The sequence below is a fragment of the Halichoeres trimaculatus genome, unplaced genomic scaffold, assembly GCF_033239565.1.
Source record: "Halichoeres trimaculatus isolate MK-OKI-2021-1 unplaced genomic scaffold, fHalTri1.1 fHalTri1_scaffold_12, whole genome shotgun sequence".
Taxonomy (NCBI): Eukaryota; Metazoa; Chordata; class Actinopteri; order Labriformes; family Labridae; genus Halichoeres; species Halichoeres trimaculatus.
In genome coordinates this window covers 28,771,034-28,791,317 of record NW_027437190.1, presented here as the reverse complement: position 1 = coordinate 28,791,317, position 20,284 = coordinate 28,771,034, and the positions used below count along the sequence as shown (strand labels likewise).

The 20,284-nt window shown below is 41.8% G+C and overlaps 1 protein-coding gene across 5 annotated transcripts in view; it reads left to right on the top strand.

The window, feature by feature from the left end:
• Nucleotides 1-20,284, top strand: part of LOC141800265 (prelamin-A/C-like) — a 38,594-nt gene that overhangs the window by 2,270 nt on the left and 16,040 nt on the right. For 2 of the 5 annotated variants that reach the window (XM_074682688.1, XM_074682686.1), the window contains exons 3-4: nt 1,029-1,199; nt 6,109-6,491. In XM_074682688.1, the coding sequence (XP_074538789.1) occupies nt 6,154-6,491 (338 nt within the window). In that variant the 5' untranslated portion in view covers nt 1,029-1,199; nt 6,109-6,153. Of the gene's footprint in view, nt 1-1,028; nt 1,200-4,234; nt 4,471-6,108; nt 6,492-20,284 lie in introns of those variants that run through there. The other 3 variants (XM_074682687.1, XM_074682690.1, XM_074682689.1) reach the window with 3 other exon arrangements.

The window sequence follows — 20,284 nt, the reverse complement described above, 5'->3', positions numbered from 1 at the left end:
AGTTAACAACTACTGATCTGTGTGTGAAAAGCTTCTCAAACAGTTTCTTTGGTTTCCTCCTGGGACGTTAGCTTCCTCATTTAACTGATTAAAGTAATTAGACAAGCCTTTGATCCTCCCTCTGTTGTGTTTTTTTCTGTTTAAACCCACCCAACACATTGCAGGTAACACACTGTGTGACCCGTCAACATTTATTCTACATTTCCTGCACATTTAATTTACATACGACCACAGGCTGCCGTGGCTGTGATGATCAGAATTTGCATAATAAGCAAAACATAGTCGCACAGAGGGACTTTTGTTTGCCTTTAAAGTCTGTTTGGAAGAAAGAGACTTTTATCAATATTGTTTTTGCAAAATAAAGTTAGGGATGAAAAATGAAGGTTTCTTTTCAGTCATTTACAGAGCTTATCAGACTTGCTTGGAGGACAGAGATACAATCACAGGATTTGATAACTCTTTTGTAGTTGCTTCCTGTTTATGATGATCATGATGATCTTTATGACTCTGTTCACTTCATTAGTTAAAATATAGAAAAACTTATTATAGAATCAGTCAATGGAATCCTGAATGTTCAGTTCTCCGTAGCAACAGTTTGTTATTTCTCAATAGCAGATCATCATAAACTTGTTGGTGATGGAGACAGTCTGCTATAAGTAAATAATAGACTGTTGCTACCCTATTAGATGTGTAATACTCTGCTATACAACCTGCGCTGTTGGCTCAAGCACAACAATGAGTGTGTTAGTGTGTCACATGAAAGATTTATTCTTCTATCCACAGTTTGACAACTCGCACTTCTTCATTCCCACTACAAAAGCTCTTACAAAGACATGAAATGCACGGAAGCGCAGTGATCAGCTATAAAAGGAGGAAAAGAGAAGCTTTTGTGTGTTTGTGTTGCCGTTTCTTTTCAAACTTGAATGGACGCTCAATTTACACCAGCCTCCTCGACTCTAAAAGTTTCCTCTCCAACAGTATAGCTGTTTCTTCATGAGATTCTTCTTTGTCATTTCTTTCTTTTTCAGAAGCTCGTGATGAAGAAATAAAACCTTGAGACTGAACAGCAGACACGCCCTGTTTGTTACTGCCCGCTTGGAATGTCGTGAGGGCAGAGAGAAGAGAGGAGAGAAGAGGAGTGAAACAGGGACAAGCAGAAAGCTGACTGCTAACACATTGTTCACTCCCTGCCCTGTCTGGTGAGTTGCATCACAGTCTCATGCCGAGGATTCAGATCCCTCCTTTACGCCTGACAGGCTGCTCTAAGCAGTTTGCTGCAGTCACAAAAAAGCTTTGTCTTTCTTTATTGATTCGTCAGATGCATCAGTAAAAGCATGATGCAGATAAAATCTTACCAAGAAGTTTGACCAACGAAGATCCTGGCTGATAACGGCAGAGATTCAAAAATGTGTGAAATATGTGAGCTGCTAACGAGAAAAACCAGTAGATTGACTGATGAACTGTTCCACGGGAGATCAATTTGCTTCTGCACTTCTTTATTCAATCACACACTTTTATTAGCTATATGAAAAAAGGCTTCAGAAAGTCTTGCTTGGTGATATTTTCATCTTCTAAATTTCCTCTCTTAGGATGGATGGGATGGGATATATTAGGGGGTTTGGACTGTTGATTTTAAAAAAACAACTTGAAAAGGTCCTGTTGTGATCCTCTGATACTGTCTTGGATCATTCCTTGCAGGGAAGTTATAGTTATAAAGGGAACCAAATAGGGATGGGTACCAAATTAGGTACTTTTATAGGTACCGACAGAATTCTGTCAAAAGTAGCAGGTACTGATTCACGCAAAAATCAAAGGTACCATGTTTAGATACCTAAATGCATCCTTGTGACTGTGAGGGAGTGGAAGATTATGCAATTTTCCATGCTGAATAAGAACACAGCATTGCAAGGTTATATATTGAGGAATATGTTAAATTTTTAAAAAAGTTTTATTATTAAACAAACTGATATTTTTTACCACATAAACACAAAAAAGTACCAAAAATTGGTACCGTTGAGTGCTGGTACTGATTGCCAGGTACCGGGCATTGGTACCAAATTAGGTACTTTGATAGGTACCAACTGAATTCCATCAAAATTTCCAGGTATTGATTCATGAAAAATCAAAAGGTACCATATTTAGTAGGGCTGAACGATTTTGAAAGATAATCTAAGTGCAATTTTTTTTTTGACTAACATTGTGAGTGTGGTTTATTATATGATTTTTTTTTTGGGGGGGGGGGATCTTCTGCATTATTCACTTAACCCAAGCAATAAATTGTTCCAAAGTATGACAAACATGTCAAAGGAACTGTCAACGTATAAACAATTCTTTCCTGTAAGACAGGCTTACATGTTATGATGAAATGAGATGAACTGATACACAAATTGATACGAATAACATCTTCATTTCACTATTAAATTCACAGTAGAATATTGAGTGATTGATTTAACTTTAAGCCTTGTAGACTTGTAATATTTTTGCCACAAAAAACTGACATATTGACTTTTGCGGGTTTTTCAAGGAAGAATGAGTAAAAGTTACTACTTACTATACTGAATAATAAATATGTTAAATTGAAAAAAAAAAAATTTCATTATTGAATAGATTTATATTTTTTTACCTCATAAACACAAAAAGTAAGGGAAATTGGTACCGTTGAGTACTGATACCAATTGCCAGATACCGGGCTTCGGTACCGTATCGTTTCAAATGTGGAAGGTACCCATCCCTAGAGTTATAGAAAGCTAATTTTATTTGGGGAAACAGGAATGTAAATGAGAATCTTAACCACAAGTTCAAAGTTAAATTTAAAGCTCATGGTCAGAGATTGAAGGCTTGAGTTATGGCACATTTTTTGTCAGTTGGTAAGCAGTTTCAAAGCCATGATTTTAGTGTCACTCTGCTCCCCGCCTGTTTGTTTTGTTACCTGGGGAACAAGTCAGCCATCTATGCTTTCAGGATCCAATCTGCAGATTTAAATTATTGTTTGAGCACACAGACAGTTAAAGCAAAGACATTTGTTGGTGCAGAAAAAAAGTTTGTTGAAGACGGTTGTTTAAGCAGCCGGCCAGGCATTTTCTGTGTGACGTTCATGGAAACACAGGAGCTGAAAGTCTTGTGATGGAAAAGTAAAACGAGAGAGGAGAACGGAGAGCTTGAGAGGGGGTGGAGGCTTTACACAGTTGTTTGTAAAGGGGATGTGTGACTCAGAGAGGCAGCTTCAGACACTGACGGCTCCTTTCCACTGAAGGCCACAGTGAAGCCAGGATACTCCCTGAGCCTGCCCCATGCCCAAAAACAGACACTGTGTCTTGCCCCTTGTTTTACCATACAGACACACACACACACTCACTCACACACACACTGGACTAACCACCATTTCCATGGTGAGGACTTGCATACACACACCGAACACAGCTTTTTTCCTTATGCACCAGAACTTGATTGGACCTGTGATGCCATTAACTCCACCCAGAGGAGACAAATATAAGACCAGAATCAAGTTGCCTTTGATTGTCAGACCTTTAGACTGTCGAGATGACTCGTGGGGATGACTCTACCTTTCTCTGGGGAAATAATGCAGGAGATATGTGGACTTTTTCCCTCTTGTATTCAGAGGACGAGCCACCATACCTGACAGATTATTTTCCTGCCATGGATGGCACCTGAACCCTGCGCTCAGGTGATAAATGATTTCTCTGCTCTTTGGACCTATTTTATTACTGCCTGTTGGTGTGTGTGCCAGTGTCAAGGAAGACTTTCGCTTTGCTCCATAAAAAAAAAAAGAGTGAAGATTTAGCCTCTAGGTTTTTGCTTTGGAGTTGGCTGTCACTGTTGTTTTTTTCCAGAAAAGCAAACTAGGAATGTATCCTTCATAGCAGCGGGGAGGAGCAGGGTGAGATCCGCACATTCGCACACTTTCACCCGCCTGGGAGCTGTGGAGTTTCATCAGTGTCACTGCGTTTTATTGACAGAGCGCTTGCACCAGCCGCTGAGGTCAGTCTGTCTGCTCGGGCTCTGTCTGAGTGAAATGAGAAAGGAAGAGATAGGGCCAGTGCAGGGAGAGATAAAGCTCAGCAGCTGCTATGTGTGTGTCCACACAGAGTCCACACACACACTCACACACACACACTGAGTCAGGCTACCGTGACTCCTCCCAGCCGCCCCACCCGTCCTTCTCTGCTGCTCCCGCCCCCTCTCTGCCTCTTCAGCAGTAGGTACATGTGCAGTGAGCGACAGCAAGGAGAGCAGTTCAGGGCACGAGCCAAAGGCGCACACACCCACTAGCAGAGAGCAAGGCTGCATTATTCAACGGATCCTCTTCTCTACGCTCCTCTGGGGTACGGCACACACACTCACAGATCACACACACCCTCACAGCAGCAGATCAACTTCTAGAAAGGTCCTGCACACTCAGATTTTAGTCCCTTCAGCAGGCTGCAGTCGAGAGGTTCTCATAGAGCTGAGGTAAGGTTCAGAGAGTTTTTCTGTCTCCTCTGAGACTTTTTATGGTGCTGACTCTGCCAGACAGTGACACTGTTGGAGCTTGTTTAACCTGTTCAGCCAGCTTTGAGTTGTTTTCAGTTTCATTTTGCCTGGGAGTGGTTTGGAATAACTTTATAACTTTTTGAAGTTGGAGCTCATTGTTGTATCGCTGAAGAGCGGAAAAGCAGACGGCACCTGTTCATGTTCACCACTTTTTAGGCGCTCAATTGGATGCTTCATTTATTCAAAGTTAGCCAGGAGAGTACTCGTGAGTGTATGGGTTGTGCTCCTGTGGGCGTGTGCACGCATCATGTGTGTGCGCGCCATCCCACCCACATGGGCGTGCAGGTCCCTGCGTGCGCTTTCAGTAATGGGCGGTGAGGGGATGGATGGATAAATGGCAAAGTTTGGTACATCCGCCCACCGCTGATCCTAACTGGAGGAGGCCTTCCCGCCATTCAGGGAAAGATGAGCGCTTCTCAAGTCACACCTGCTTAGACACAGCTGCAGTAAATTATGATTATAAAAGTTATTAATTCATCCATATTTTTATCTACAGCTGTGGCTTATGTCTTTCTGATACTGAGGAAAAGACCTGTTACATGTTTTTTTTATTCAGGATTTATGTTATGTTTCATTTTCCTTATTGGAAGCACAAACCAATAAGATTTCAAAGACTTAATTGTTCTTTCTTTTTTCTATCATCACCTTAATTTTTCATTGTAAAACAAACAGAAAAAAGCTTAAACATAGAAAACTTTTACAAAGCGTCTTTGCGTGCATGTCCCATCCAGCGCCAACAGGAACACAGTCGATGTGAGTCCATATTGGGACACCCTGCAGCAGATACTTACATTATGAGTCAACACTTTAATGTTACTGTGTGATTAGTGCTGGTTCAGGCAGTTGTGGGCAGGATGACTATTGCAAAACATTTAGAAAAGATGAAACAAGAAGAAGCACTTTTAAGAAACACAGTAGTTTGTTTGTCTCCGTTTTAACCAAAAACTCTCCGGAGAGAAAAGAGGGTGGGAAGTGTTTTTATTTTGGCGTCCTTGGCGAAAAAAAGTGCTTAATTGCCTTGTGTGTGAGCAGAAGGTGGGAGTTTGTGTTTGTGGCAAATATGTTTGCTCAACACTGAGCTGCATAAAGTGGATAAACTGCTCCCACAATAGCTGAACAGAGCTGGAGGACAGAACGATGAGGTGAATGTTATGACAGCGTGTTACAGCGATAACTTTGAGGGGAGACCTAAAAGCAGGAAACTCTAACACCTTCTGACAGAGAAAAGGTTTTCTTTCCAAAAAATCTGGAGCTGGAGTAAAAAGAAACAAAAGAAACTGTTCTGAGGACTTGAAACTGATGCAGCACTGGGTGGTTATAAAAGTTTTATTGATGCGCTTTTGGAAAAAACAGGTTTTGAAATATATTTTCCAAGATCACGCTGATCAGATCCAGCACTGGAGGCGGGCTGCCCAGATGAGAAACAGGATTATGCAAGACTGGAACATTTCTTTAGAGTAAACTGCATTAAAGTTTAACGTATGATTCAGCCAAGGCAAGCAGCTCAGATGCTATAGGTTTAATTTATTCTTTTCCCCTCCCCTCTTTCCCCCTCAGACTGTGACTCACCACCACTACACTTCTTGCTGAGCCAATATTACCATGGGAACCCCACAGCAACGCAGCAGCCGCTCTACCGCTGGCGTCTCCCCGGCCCGCATCACCAGGCTGCAGGAGAAGGAGGAGCTGTGCAACCTCAACGACCGTCTGGCCGTCTACATCGACAAGGTGCGCTCGCTAGAGACCGAGAATGCCGGACTGCGACTGCGTATCCAGGAGTCCGAGTCAACTGTCACCCGCGATCTGTCGGGCATCAAGGAGGCCTACGAAGCAGAGCTAGCTGACGCCCGTAAGACCCTGGATCAGGTGGCCAAGGAGCGGGCACGCCTGCAGCTGGAGCTGGGCAAGATCAGGGAGGAGCACATGGAGCTCAAAGCCAGGTAGGAGGAGCATGTGGGGTGGAGTTTGAAAGGGAGTGGCTCAGTGATAATGACTTTGTAAACTGAGCCCTGTGCTTCTTTTTTTATCATACTACCTTTTATTTTAGCCATAAAAGAAAACAGTTAAAGTGAGAAGATGCATGTTGAAGGCTCCAATTTTACTTTGTTAAAGTCAGCCAGACCCCAAGGAGCCATCCGTACATCTTTCACTGATTTGCAGCACGGGTGACATTTCATCTCTATTGTGCGGTTTTGTGGTTTCTTTATGGAGGGAATTCCCAGCCCTGAAGCATGTGAGACCATTTTAACATGAAGGAAGAATTTGTGAGCTGTTACAGTGTGTCACTTTAACATCATCAGACAATAGCATTGTAGCACATTACAAAATGATAACCTGGACACATGAGAGCAGAGCTCAAGATCAGGAATCACAAAAGACAGACAAGTTAAGCTTACATTTTACTATTTTGGTACATCAACACCTGCAGGAATATTTTGTTTTACAGTTGATGTAAATCCAAACCATCACTTAGCAGTCAAAGCAACACTGCCACCATGATGAGTAAACATGGAGATCAGCATTGTGTAATTTAACATTTGCTGCTAGTTCACACCTGCAGTTGTTGTGAAGTTGTTGCAACACCCTAATTCTCTACCAGGAATGTGGTGTGCAGCCATACCCGACATTAGCACTATAAAAACATTCCTGGCGGTTAAGTTTGTGACTCGTCAGTTAGAAGCACAGTTTTGTCACTTTAAGCCCTCGAGGGGTGTTGGAGCTGACACACCTCCAGCCGAACAGGCTCCACCCTGGACACACAGTGGAAGAATTACTGATGACAGGATGTCTGACATAACAGTGATTGAAACAACTCTGCAGACACTGAAGTTAGCCCGATGGACAAACACGAGTTGTTTTTTATTCTTAAACTAATAGATTAATTGGGTCCCCCACAGACCAGAATGTCCTATCCTCCAATGCTTGATTTTTTTTTTGTTAGCAATACAAAGAAACTTATTTACCTGTCACAGCTGTCCAACCTTTAAATATAAAAATAAATAACTTGAAATCAGACGTCAGACTGGTTGCTTGGAGTGTCTAATGCATCTTACGGATCACTTTATTGTCCCACGTGGGTTTAAGATAAGCCTTTGTTTCGGTTGCATTATCAAAGCTTATGTTAATAAATCACTTGGACCATCAAGTGAACATTGAACAGAAGAGTAAGATTAGCAAATCATTAACACTTTCTCGAGTGATTGAACAGCAGATGAGGATGGTTAATAGTAGATGTATCACATCTCCTCAGACTGTGGTTTGGTGTTGCTAGTGAAAGTCTGTGGTGTAGACTCATGTCGCACAGCACGTGTGAGGAATGTGTTGGTGTTTTGTCAGAATGCACCTCAGGATAGGGTGTGAGGAAATGAAACTGCTAGATCAAAAGTAAATTATTTGAAATTTGTCACTCGGTTTGTACATCCTTTGTACAAATGTCATGTCTTTTGAAAGAAAAAGCTAAGTTCAAACATTTGTGTGTTAAAACAGCAGTTTGTACAGTGTGAACACACACATAGCATGAATGCTTTTCCTCCATTTAGTCCCATTATGTTCCTTTCACTATGTGTGTATGAACCATGAACTGTAAAGCACGTCAGAGTGTGTGTACTCAGCAGGTGTGGCTCAGAGGTGTGTGTGAAAACATAAAGAAAAATGTACAAACTTTTCAGGTAGTGTCTTTTGACGTGTGTGAGCGCTCAGCTTCATTGTGTTGTTCAGCTAACTCTGCCCAAGCCTCAGATAAAAGACGGTGACTGAAGAAGTGTTGAGGGATTATTATTGTATTTTTTTTTATTCACCTTCACAATATCCCCAACGTCAGAGTGCTTTTTGTAATCTATTCACTTGGCAAGCAAATTAACGGCCCCGGCAGCAGCATTGTTTTCAAAGGGAAGCAGATCTTTTGACGCACGTGCGGTGGGAATGAATTCCTCAATCCAGACCACACTGGCTTTATCTGCCATCCTTTCTGCAGCCTGTTTGCTGTTTGGTTGCCATAGCGCTCTGGGAGTCTTGGCTCGACTGTGTGACGGGGTGGTGACTCAGAGGTTTTTTCACTGCCTCTGGAATGAGGCTGACTGAGTGCTCACTGTAACGGGAAGTCAGGTTTATTAATAAACACTGACAGGCCGCCGAGCCCAGCTTCAGGTGGTGACAGCGGCAACAAACATCGGACAGCTCCGTCTCATATGTTGACTTTTTTTATTGTTGATGTCCTTGGTTATGCCCCTCATGTTTGACAGAACACACAGCAGCAGGTGGAGCCTTCGCTGCAGTTGAGTTTCCTGGACACACCTGTTTAGCCAAAAGGCATGACACTGCGTCTCATCACACACACACACAGCTTTATATGCATAACTCTTACAACGAACACATGCTCTCCCCCCTAGAGGCAAAACCTCAAGCTGCTGGGCCAGAATGCCAACCATTCTCCCTGCAGCACTATTTGACTTGTAAATAATTCAAAACTGTAGACAAAAGCAGGTGTGGGTGGACTGAGGTGCTGTAAAATCAAGTCTAAACCTAAAGCTTGGAGCCAGAAAACACAGGTTGAGGAAAACAGAGGTCAAAAACGGTAGATATGAGCCCCTGAGCTACAACAGAAGCTACAGAACAGTGTTCACAGGTCTGTCAGGGCCTTGTTTAGTCATCCTTCCTTTAATACTGAAATAGTGCGTCTGTCTGGTGTCTCGTGCCCAGTCTAACCTCCAGCTGTGCCGCTGGCTGCGAAGCTTGAGCCTGTGTAGGAGAAACTGGCTCATCAGTGTCACTGGCAGGACTCATTTTCTAAATCCTTCTTTAATGCTCCACCCAGGCAGAGGAGCAGAGTGTACTTTGTGCCCAGGAAATTCAATTCTACACAAGCAGTGCTCAAGTCTGACTTTACTGTGCTTTGCGAGGAACAGAAACTGCTGTGTGAACAGTTGATTACCTTTTACCTTTTTTTTAACAGTAATTGGATGGATTTCAAAATGTAGCTATTTCTCTGTCCTTGAGTAAAGAAGCCTGCAAAGTTGACTTAAGCTGTTAGAAACATTTGAGGCATCAAAAGGAGCCGTGTCTTTAGTTTATTGCGTTATTGCCAGTGACAGGCTGCACAAAGTGTCAAAAACTGAAAGCTGGCTCACCTGAGCTATAAACTCACAAACTTTGATCCTGTTTGGTTTATCGTCTTTCTGATAAGGATGAGACTCAAGTGCACGGGTAGTAAAGTAAACAGCCAAGCCCTGTTTTGAATTCTACTCCGCGTATAAAAGCAGGGATTCGCCTTTCTTGACTTTGCTCCGCCTGTCGGCTGGGCGTAGCTCAGGGTGTGGCAGCAGGTAGACAAAGCTCTCAGACTTTGTTCCTCAGTCAAAAAGAGGATTAGAGAAATGCTGTGGTTGACAAAGCTAGGTAGAACATGCCAAGATTTCAACACCAAGGACGTTTACTTCTCTGTATTAATTCTCTTTTACTGTGTTCAACAAGGAAACCAGCCTTTGGCATTCATGTAACTATCAGAGAACACAGCAGGAAGTAGACTTATCATAAAGAAAATTCATATTTCCTGAACTATTTGCTTTGGTTGTCATGGTGCATTCTAAACTTGACCCATCTGTTGCTTCACTTATTTGTCATTTTTCTTCAAATGAATGAACTTGTGAAGTCAACTCACGCAAACCTGCCCACTTAAAGCTTTTTACTATCCCCACCTTGGAGTAAATACAAAGAGAACAGATCCCACATGCTAAGCAACGCGTGGTAAGGTAAACAAACATTTGAATATTGTGCCAGCCTGTCCCCTGTGAGTAAAAAAGGAAGTGAAAGAAAGACAGAATGATAGAGTGACGTACATGAAGGGATCTCTTATTACTCATAACCTGAGTTTCAGTGAGTAACTTTAACCACAGGGAAATTTCAGCTGTGTAATTCATTGACAGTTTAGTTATCACATGACAGCTGTGTTTTGACTGGGTCTTGTTATGGACAACAGGAGAACTCATTCAAAGCGCTCGAGTCCAGTTTGTTGAGATTAAATATTTGTCTTCAAAGTCTTTTCCTAAAATGGACAAGAGCAAGCCTGCAGCCCTCCTCTGAACACGCGGGCAAACTCCTCTTGATGCATTTAAAAACAGAGGCTTTCTGCTGCTGCAGTGCTGTTGTGGCAACAGCAACATGTTTTTTCTGAAGCCTTTGGGAAAGCACCTCTGACTGTATGGAAATCCCTGTGTCCTTCAGCATCTCAGATAAAGAAACCTGTTTGATTCACATAAATTCAACTAGGCAACTTAAAAAAAAAAGATCTTGTCCAAATGGCCTACTTGTTCAAAGTTGCAGCCTTAATTTTCTAGTGCATTTCAGGAACGGAAGATTAAAGATTGGGAAAATGTAAACAAAAACACACAGCAGTGTTTTCAAGGAGCAGAGAATGTTCATGTTTCTTCTAGAAAAAAAAAATTCAAGCACTCAAATAAAAAAATGATAAAGCTATACTTTCAGCAGAATAAATCAAACGTATTATACGGTTCATAATTTCCTCCAACATCTCAAAGACTGATTATGCAGACTTGTTCAAAAATTAATGACTGTAGCTCTCTCTTATGAGGTCAGCATAATTATTAGGATGAAAAATTAACCCTGCCAGGTTTTATGCTCCTGCTCGAGCATTGTTTGAATGTTAAGAACATCGTCTTTGACAGGTTTTTCTGTGGAAGTCTGACCACTTCACTGATTATTGGCTGCATCAGCAAATTGCCAACAGCAATTAAGACAGAGCCCAAAGCAGGGTTCGTCCCAGCAGTCCAATACTTGTCACGCTTTTTGACCAGTCAAACGACAGACAGTTTGGCTGTCTTACCAGAAAATGTGTGTATGATAAGGAAAAAAGCTTCACACATTTAAAATGCTATGATGCGCTGAGTTTCTATGAAGCAACTGCCTCGTTGTCCTCCCCTGTCGAGCTTTATTGTGGAGCAAAATTTGACAAAATTAAACACATTCTGCGATTGCTCCTGCTGAACATTTTGTGAATAAAATTGGAGTTTAGCATCACAAGTCCCACTCCCGGAGGCCGCAAACAGGCTCCAAAACCACCGACTATCAGCAGCAGCGCTTTTCACCGAGCTGCTGTACATCTTTTCTCATGCTGTTTGATCGCTTCTCCTCTGTTCTCCTGGCTGCCTCGGGGGAAAACCTTGTGTTCCCCTAGCATGAGCTCAGCTTGTATTATGTGACAGCAGACAATTGTCTGTCACATTGAGTCATGCCAGGCCAGATAAGAGCGCGGAGAAGTGGTCCTGATTCTGGGTGTCATCCAGCAGTGATGCAAATTGGATCACTCTTTCTGTGCTATTGAATAACTCGTTGAAGCACAGGAGAGTCCTTTCTCACACTTAGCATTTTAAAGATACACATTTTTTCTCTCTGAATTATCTCTGAGGGAGAAGAGCAATAATCTAAGGGTCTGTTTTTCTTTCTTAACACCTTACCACTTTTCCTCTAGTGTTCTAAAATTTACAGCAGAAGTGTTTTTACTTTCCCGAAACAGAGTGACATGTTGAATTGAATTGGAAGAACTATCAGATGTCAAAGTTGAATAGTTTAATCATTTCCACAAAAAAACTTGCCTCGTAAGGAATTTTGTTTTAATGTAATAAGAATGCAATTATACTATACATCTTGTTAGGGATGCGCAAAATATATCGGTGTCAATATCAGTATTGGCCGATGTTGGTCATTTTTTTAACATATCGGTATCGGCAGATATGTAAGAGTGGGCCAGCCATTTTCAGAGCAAGACCCAAGTAATATTGTTTTCTATGACTATGTACTCACCAAAACTACCTAAAAAGAGTGGACCCTCTTCTTTTATTTCTCTCTTCCTGTTTTCGATCCAGGACAAAACGTACTTCTTTGATTGCGTTCATCTCAGGTGCTCCATCCTCTCCATGATCTCTGCCATCTTTTTTCACGATCGCGATGTCTTTCTCTTTGAACTACTGCCACACATCATCTGTGTCGAGATTGTTTTTTTTTTTTTTTTTTTTTTTACCAATATTGATAACGATAAATGTTGGTTATCGGCCATAAGAATAACATTGGTATTGGCCAAAATTTTCATATTGGTGCATCTCTACATATTGTGGTAATTGGCAGTTGCCAAGTTGGGCAAATATTGGTCATTTCTCAATAGGGGTGAGTATTGGCAAGAACCTCACGATACAATACACATCATGATACTTGGGTCACGATACAACAATATTACTCTATTACAATATTGTGATATACTGCGTTAATCTACCCAGTAAACTTTTTGATTGAAAACAGCTTCTATATTTTATTGTGGTTAAAATAATGAAAGTCAGATGCAGTTTTTCATACATATACTTAACTTAAAACACAAAGTGCATCAAGTGTGTCACTTAAACTACTGTGACATTAAACTAATGTTGCAAAAAAAAATTATTGGGTTAAAGACGTGGTCAGTTGGTGAAACATGACCAATACTCTTATTTTATCAGTCTACTACACTGTAACAATTAAACTTAAAATGATTTTGACTAACTGACCCAAAAGTACAGAGAAAAAACATATTTTAAACAACTTTAAGATTTTATTTATTGTACAGTTTATGGGCAACATTCAGTAGAGTAGCTCTTCGCCGCCATCTACTGCGGTGGAGGTGCGGAAGACACATTGTTCCTCCAGCTTAACTTAAATATGAATTTTTATTTTTACAAAAATATTGATATTAAGAGTTTAAATATTATCACAGGTCTAAATAATGTGATATCCTTCAGTATCAATATTTTTTCACACCTCTAATTCTCAAACATCTTCAGTGCACAAAGCGTGTGGATACTCAGTGAAACACTGAGTCATTACCGCACAGATGAAGGATGCCCCTGCAATATCTCCACATCCCCAGCTGCCGTTTGTTTGACGCCCCTACATTTTGAAGCTCTACTCCCAACCAGCTTATGATCCATCCGTACGAAATGAAAATTCTTGTAATTTTCCCTCAGTTTTAGGATTTTGTTCTGGAGTGTACCTTATGCTGCACTCAACTACAGCACAGGTAGCTGGCAGGGAGATGAAAACAGATGGTAGGGGAAAGATCTGCTACATGCAGTGGTCTTCATGCAGGAACACAGTTTCAACCTTTGGACTGCAAAAATGGACTGCATCTTGTGGTATATATCAAAAAAGAAAATGCAGAAGATCCTTGTTAGTGAAACGGTGGCTGAGGCAGTTTGAACTTTTTGCTTTAAAACGACCATCAAAATGATTCAGTCAAAAAATACTGGAAAGATGTGTGTAAAGGTCTTCGCACACTGAGTCAGTTTTTCTATTTGTCTGAAACTTACGCACATTATAAAATAAATTTGATCCCATTTTATGTCAATCATGTTTGCACACTTGCTCCGAAACTTTCGTACGTCTTTTTTTCTTTCAGAAACAGGTTCCATTTTTTTGTTTTTTTTCTGGGTAGTTTGTCTACTCAGAGATGCTGTAGGCTCACATTTTCCCATTTTCAGACAAATTTTCTCTACACAATTTGGGCGAGTTTAGGGGATGAATAAAAACTTATATGTGTGTGTGTGTGACGGTGTCTCTGTGCCTGTGTGTGCACGCCGTGCATACCTCAAACATACTGACAGCTGCTGGGCAGGCTCAATTGCTTGATCACTGCCTGATGATTTCACTTTTCTCGTACTGCAAATTTTGACAATTAGTACAAAATAAGCACATCGGTTTCAGTGTGTCTGTGTGCAATGTGTCTGTGTGTGACGTTTTTTTTTTTTTTTTTGGATTACGGTTTCAAAAAAACATCCAAAATAGCAGACTCAGTGTGCGAAGACCTTAAGCAAGGATCCATCAACCTTCCCTGTGACTTTACCTGCCTGTTCTTAATACAGCTCCCTTTTATTGTTGTTGTGTAGCTTGAGGGCACGCAGTTTGTTTATGACTGTGATCGTCTGATCCCAGAGGCTCCGGATGGGACAGAACTTCCTTAAAAAAAGATAATCTGTGCTTTAAGGTCCAGTGAGAGTGTTTCTGACTGCCGTGGTCACCATTTGTTCTCTTCTCCCGCTCTCTGTATCTGTAGCGATGGAAAACAGATGTGGCAGGGCTGTAAATGTGCTGCTGCTGCTACATGGAGCCGTCTCTGCTGGGTTTATTGGTGTACAAGTAATGAGAGAGCCGGTCTTGGACTTAAGCAGACCAGAACCTGTTACTGAGTGGAGGTTTTGGCATGCTGTGTGTATGTGTGTGTGTGTGTGTGAGAGTGTGTGTGCTCTGAGTTTCCATAGAGCTCTCAGAACCCGCCAAGCCCTCGATGACTCACTCGCACATGGCCAGGGTAAATTACTCTAAGATGGAGGGACTCCACCAAGTCTGACACTCTCTTTCTGCCCTTCTTCCTTATGCTCGCCCGCTCTTTTTGCCCAAGGAGCTTTCCATTGGGAAGTGGGGAAGGTGGGTGCTGTGTAACCTTAACCATCTAAGTACCATCTGGCCAGTTATATAACCGCTGTTGAGTTTCCAAATCTGCAAAAGTTGGTTTACTCTAAAATAAATGTACGTTGAGTGAATGTTTGGAACAGCTCTGCTTTATAATCCAAACAGAGGAGCGGGTATGGAAACTCTTTCCTCTGAGAATCAAACGACCATGTCTCACATGTTCTGCATTAACTTCTCTTGTTTATTCAAACTGAGGAAATGTGGTTCAGACGAACATCTTGATTTATTTCTTTGTTTCCTGCAGCTTTGATGTCTTTTGTTGCACTATTGCGGTTGATTTATAGAGTATCACAAAGACTGTGAGTTTTCGTCTGATTGTTTCCTGTTTTAAATGCAGATTACTTTTTGAAATAAATTGCACACTCTCTCTTCTGGCCTCTAAAGTAATTGGAAACTAGTCGGCACCCTTTTTGCCAACTTGTTGCCTGATGGGTGTGGTTTTTCACACAGAACAGGACACACAGTGCCAGAGTTTAGACAATCACAGGAAAGTCAATGCTGCGTTATTTGCAGGATTTAACAGCTCACCTGACGCTACGTGGATGCATTTTGTTTTGAACTAGTGTTTAAGAATAAATTCCCCTCCCACTTTAATCCGTCACATGAGATCCTTATATTTCCTGAGTCTATATTTGATGCTAGGCCATTTCAGTTTTGCGTGAGAGCACCCTATCGACAGGCTCGTCCCACAACCACGACTTGGTCTTGTTCCAAGCTTCAAATCCCTTTTTTCCCCTCGTAGGCTAGCAAAGTCTTCAGCATGCTGACCAAAACTGCTCACTGCTGTCTCATAAACTCCACTCTTTTGTTTAGCTTTAAACTAACAATAGCTGCACTCATTTCCACTCATGGAGTTTTCAGTGGAAGTGAGTGCAGCTGGAAGAAGAAGTGTGCCTCACTGGAGGGGAGGCTGGGACACAATCTGTTTGTAAAACATAGAGCAGAGGTGCGGGTGGTGATACACCAGGGTGATTTCTTGTTAACACAAACAAGAGGAAAACTCAAGGATGCAGTTTGAGACACTGTTCGAGTCTGAATGATAGCGATTCCAGTTTAGGAAGTTCAGTTAATGAGCAGCACCACAAACATGCAGAGGGCTTAACGGTGGAAATCTTGTTCTCATGCAACAAGTGGAGCGCTTAAAGAAAAGGTGTTGTAACTTTACAGCTGAACCTGTCACCTCATTATTTTATCACCTGCACTAGATTGTATAAAGATAATGAGTTGACTTTCTCTTTCCAAATGAACACACAGCTGTTTGCCAGGTTTCATAGAGTTTATGACATTAATGTCACCACAAGCTCATGCTACAGTCTCTTTCATTTTCAACCCGCAGGTTCGTCTTTAAAAGCCTGAAGTCGTGAACTCTCATTCCTTGCTCTGCTCTTCATCATAGCAGATCATGAGATCCAGCATCAGTAAAAAATAGCGTATAAACCAACACAAAGACAGCCAGGCAACCAGCGTGTGAGTCACAGCAGGATGAATCATCAGCTAATCAGTCAGGGAGGAACAAGGCCTGTTTCATTTGCCTTGTGGTGTCGGCGAACACACGCACTCTCTTTTCAAACAGGCGGGACACCTTTCTCTTTCCCCGCGTGTTGAGTGACGCTCTGTTTGAGGAACTGTATGAACAGATGCAAATTTCTGCTGCTATGAATGGGACAAAGAGGGTGCATATCAATTTTTTTTTCAGCGTACTGAGTTTGTTTTGTGGACAGCTTTAACAAAACCATGAGTTTGACTTGAGAGAACACTGCCGGTCTTTTTCCGTCCCCTCCCCTCCCCTTCCCTCCCTCTGTGGTCGCCCCATCAGAAGTCTGATGAGACACGGTCGACATTTGCTCTGCTGTAAAACCCCACACACTGGGACTCTGTTCCCATCTGCCACATGTGGATGCATATGAGTGTCCCCCTGGCAATGACTGCGCTGTTGTCCCTTTCTGCTGATTTATCACACACACACACACACACATCAGCACACAATCCATGTTGTTGTGTTCTCCATCCCTGAGGAGACACAGGAAGCAGTCATGTGCCAGCCTGTTATATTTACTTTAACTGCATACTTTCTTACGAGAGTTACACAACAGTCGTAGAAAAGAACGGGTTGGCCTGATCTGGCAGGCCTGAGTTTCTTTTGTTCCACAGTTTTTCACGTCTCTGTGAATCTGAGGGCTTAAATCTGACTCCTATGGTTGTTTATTCTCGTTTTGGTGAAGTCTAACTGTTTATTATAGGTTTTCTGCAGAGCTGCAGAGCGTTAAATTACATCGTGTTGATTCAGTGGAAATGAGTCAGCAAATTTGACTTGAAATCATGTCTGAACATGATGATTGCTTTTATAACAGTTACATTTTTTGCACTTGTCATAAAGTTGCAACAAAATAAGATAACTTTTTCTGGCTGGTATTATAAAATCTTTGACAGTAGAGTCTTTTTATTCTTTAGATACTTTGAGGTGTGAGAGGAAGTGAGGTCATAAATTTGCTTCATTTATTTTTTTTTTTACCTCCACCAAGGAGGTTATGTTTTTTGGAGAGTTTGTTTGTTTCATAACTCAAAATCTAACAAACGGATCTTGATAAAATTTTCAGGAAATGTTCAAAACAAGGTAAGGAAAAGGTGACTTAATTTTGGAGGTGATCTGGATCACCATCTGGATCTAGGACTTTTTTTAAGGATTCTTTGTCATTATGAAATAGGGCTGTTTTCACTATATGTGCATACAACGCTACGATAAATGGTCAGATTGCTTTGCAAAACAAAACAAGACAAGGTCACCATAATTTCTGACAGATATAAAAGAACAGTCCAGATCCTGGCAATAGTCTGGATACTAAGACCTGGACTAAAGTGTTGCAAGACAATCACAACATGCTTGGTGGAGGTCTGTGCTCTCTGAGTGCTTTCCTAGTTTTTTTATTTATTGTGACTTTTTGACTCGTGCACAAAACGTAACTGTTATAAAACCAATCACCACAAACACACAGTGCAGCATCATGTAAGATATTTTACAGTGTGGACATTAGAAGCTGTGAAAAACTGTCTTGTGCTCCGTTCCAGCAGGTTTTCCTGTTGCCATTTCTATTTCTGGGTTCCCTGCGTTTGTTGATTGTTCACTACCTGTCTCTTAGTCACCTTTTCCCTCCCGAGCTCTCCACATAAAGCTGCTTTGTGAACATTAAAGCAGAGGAAAAGTCATCTGTAATTGTAGAAGGGAACATTTCGGACGATCTGTGGGGAATTCGGGAGAACCCCCTTTTTTTTTTTTTCCTCTCCTCTGTGTTCAAGCAGTGAGTCATCAGGAAACCCCACCCACACATGCCCACACATGCTCGCCAGACGGGGTGTGTGCGTGTGTGTGTGTGTGTGTGTTTCTGTAGTAACATACCATATGGATCAATGGACTCTTGTAGTGCATGTCAAAGGAATTCTTTGAATAGTATTACAGGAAATGATTGCAGGGATGTATCGTGTGGAAGCCCTCACAGAGCACGGCTGGTTTAAACACAGTATCAGGGAAAACCTCGCGGGTGAAGGGAACGAGACGGACCCCCCCCCCTCTCGCCCTACAGCTTCAGCAGATGTGCCCATGTGCAGAGTGCTGAACCCCCTCCTGCTGCAGGCGAGCTGCCCGTTGGTAAACAGCACATGGTTGCAGCTGGAGTGGGCAGCTCCTGGTGTGGGCGTGTAGAGTAACGCTTAAAGCAATTTTTCTTTAAACTGCAAAGAAAAAAAAGACTGACAATTTAAAAAAAAACTGAAAATCTTACTTTTCAGATTACTTTTAAATATTGAATTTATACTTTTCCTGTTTCTGAGTTGTGCAAAACAACATTTGAAATGTTTCAACAAATTAAACCGTGTCAATCAAAGTTGCGCTCTATTTAGGTTGAATATACCTCATTTTTATTGTTCTGGCAGCATATTTTTCACAACAGTTATGTCAAATATGCAACAAATAGTATCTAAAATGTGTCTCTATTTTATTTTCAGCATGGGTGAACTAACCAATGACCAGGATCCTGCTCAGCCTGGATTAGGTCTTTATCAGAAATAATCTGAGTACAGCGAGGTCAGTAGTAAAATGTTTGACCTTCAGCAAAAGAGCTTCAATTTTTCCTGCTAAAGTATGAAAAACGGGGGAGGCTGCTCTGCCAGGGCAAAGGTCAAACTATGAAACTGCGCGATCTCAAGTGTTTTAAATTTGGCAGAGCTTTAAAGCAGCCTTGTAACAGATTCTGCTTTGCTGAAATCCAAAGTGACACATATCAGAAACACACTGATGCTGAAAGTATAAAATGCTCTTTCTTTTTTCATTCATATATCTATGTGTTGCCGTGTTCAGTTTGCAGTTTTGTTTTAGTCCTCGTATCAATTAAAGACTTAGTGTCAGCATCTCATGGAGTCCATCCTTTAACTGTGGCCCTGCAGTTATTTTGTGCCGTTTCTTGAAGCAATTATAGGTTAGTGAGCACAAAAAGCAACACCCTCTCCATCCTGAGATATTTTAAAAAACCACTCTGAAACTTGGGAGCCTTTTTTCTTCCACTGCGTCCGCAGCGTGGTAGAATTGGCTTACTAGCAGGCCTGTCGACAAGGCCTTGGTTGCGATGGCAACGGCATAGCAAAACAGGAGGGGAGGGGGCTGCAGAGGGGTGCTTTTTTCTCTCTTTCACTCCACGAGGCGGGGTTCGTTTCTCGTTACTGGGGTGGACAAAGATAGCTGTGAGTCATCCTTGAGGCTGGGAGCCGAGCCAACACATTCCTCCTCCTCCTCCTCAGATTTCTCGTCTCTATTATCCCCCTCTTTCTCTTTTTGTCTTTCTTTTTCGCATTTCAAATTCACACTCCCCCTCCAGCCTCTCCTCTCCTCTCCTACTCTCCCCCATCTCACACTGTCTCCGTCCAATAGCTCCCATTTTGTCTGTACCTCAAAATGTGTCATTTACTCTTTTGTAACAGAATGCCTTAAAAAGCTCTGAAATTGAGGCTGGAATGCTCTGAACCTTCATTATTTTTCAATAAGGTTTTTTGTTCAGGAGTGCAGACGTTAGTGCGTGGGAGGAAAGAAGGCATGACAAATAAGACAAGTGGTCTGCATAAAATAGTGCTTGCTGAAATTACTCTTTTTAATTCCATCTTACTCTGAAAATAAAGCGTGCCGCATGGCCCTGCTGGAATGAAGGTCTTCCTCAGTCTGCAAGCTCAGAGTCAACTCTGC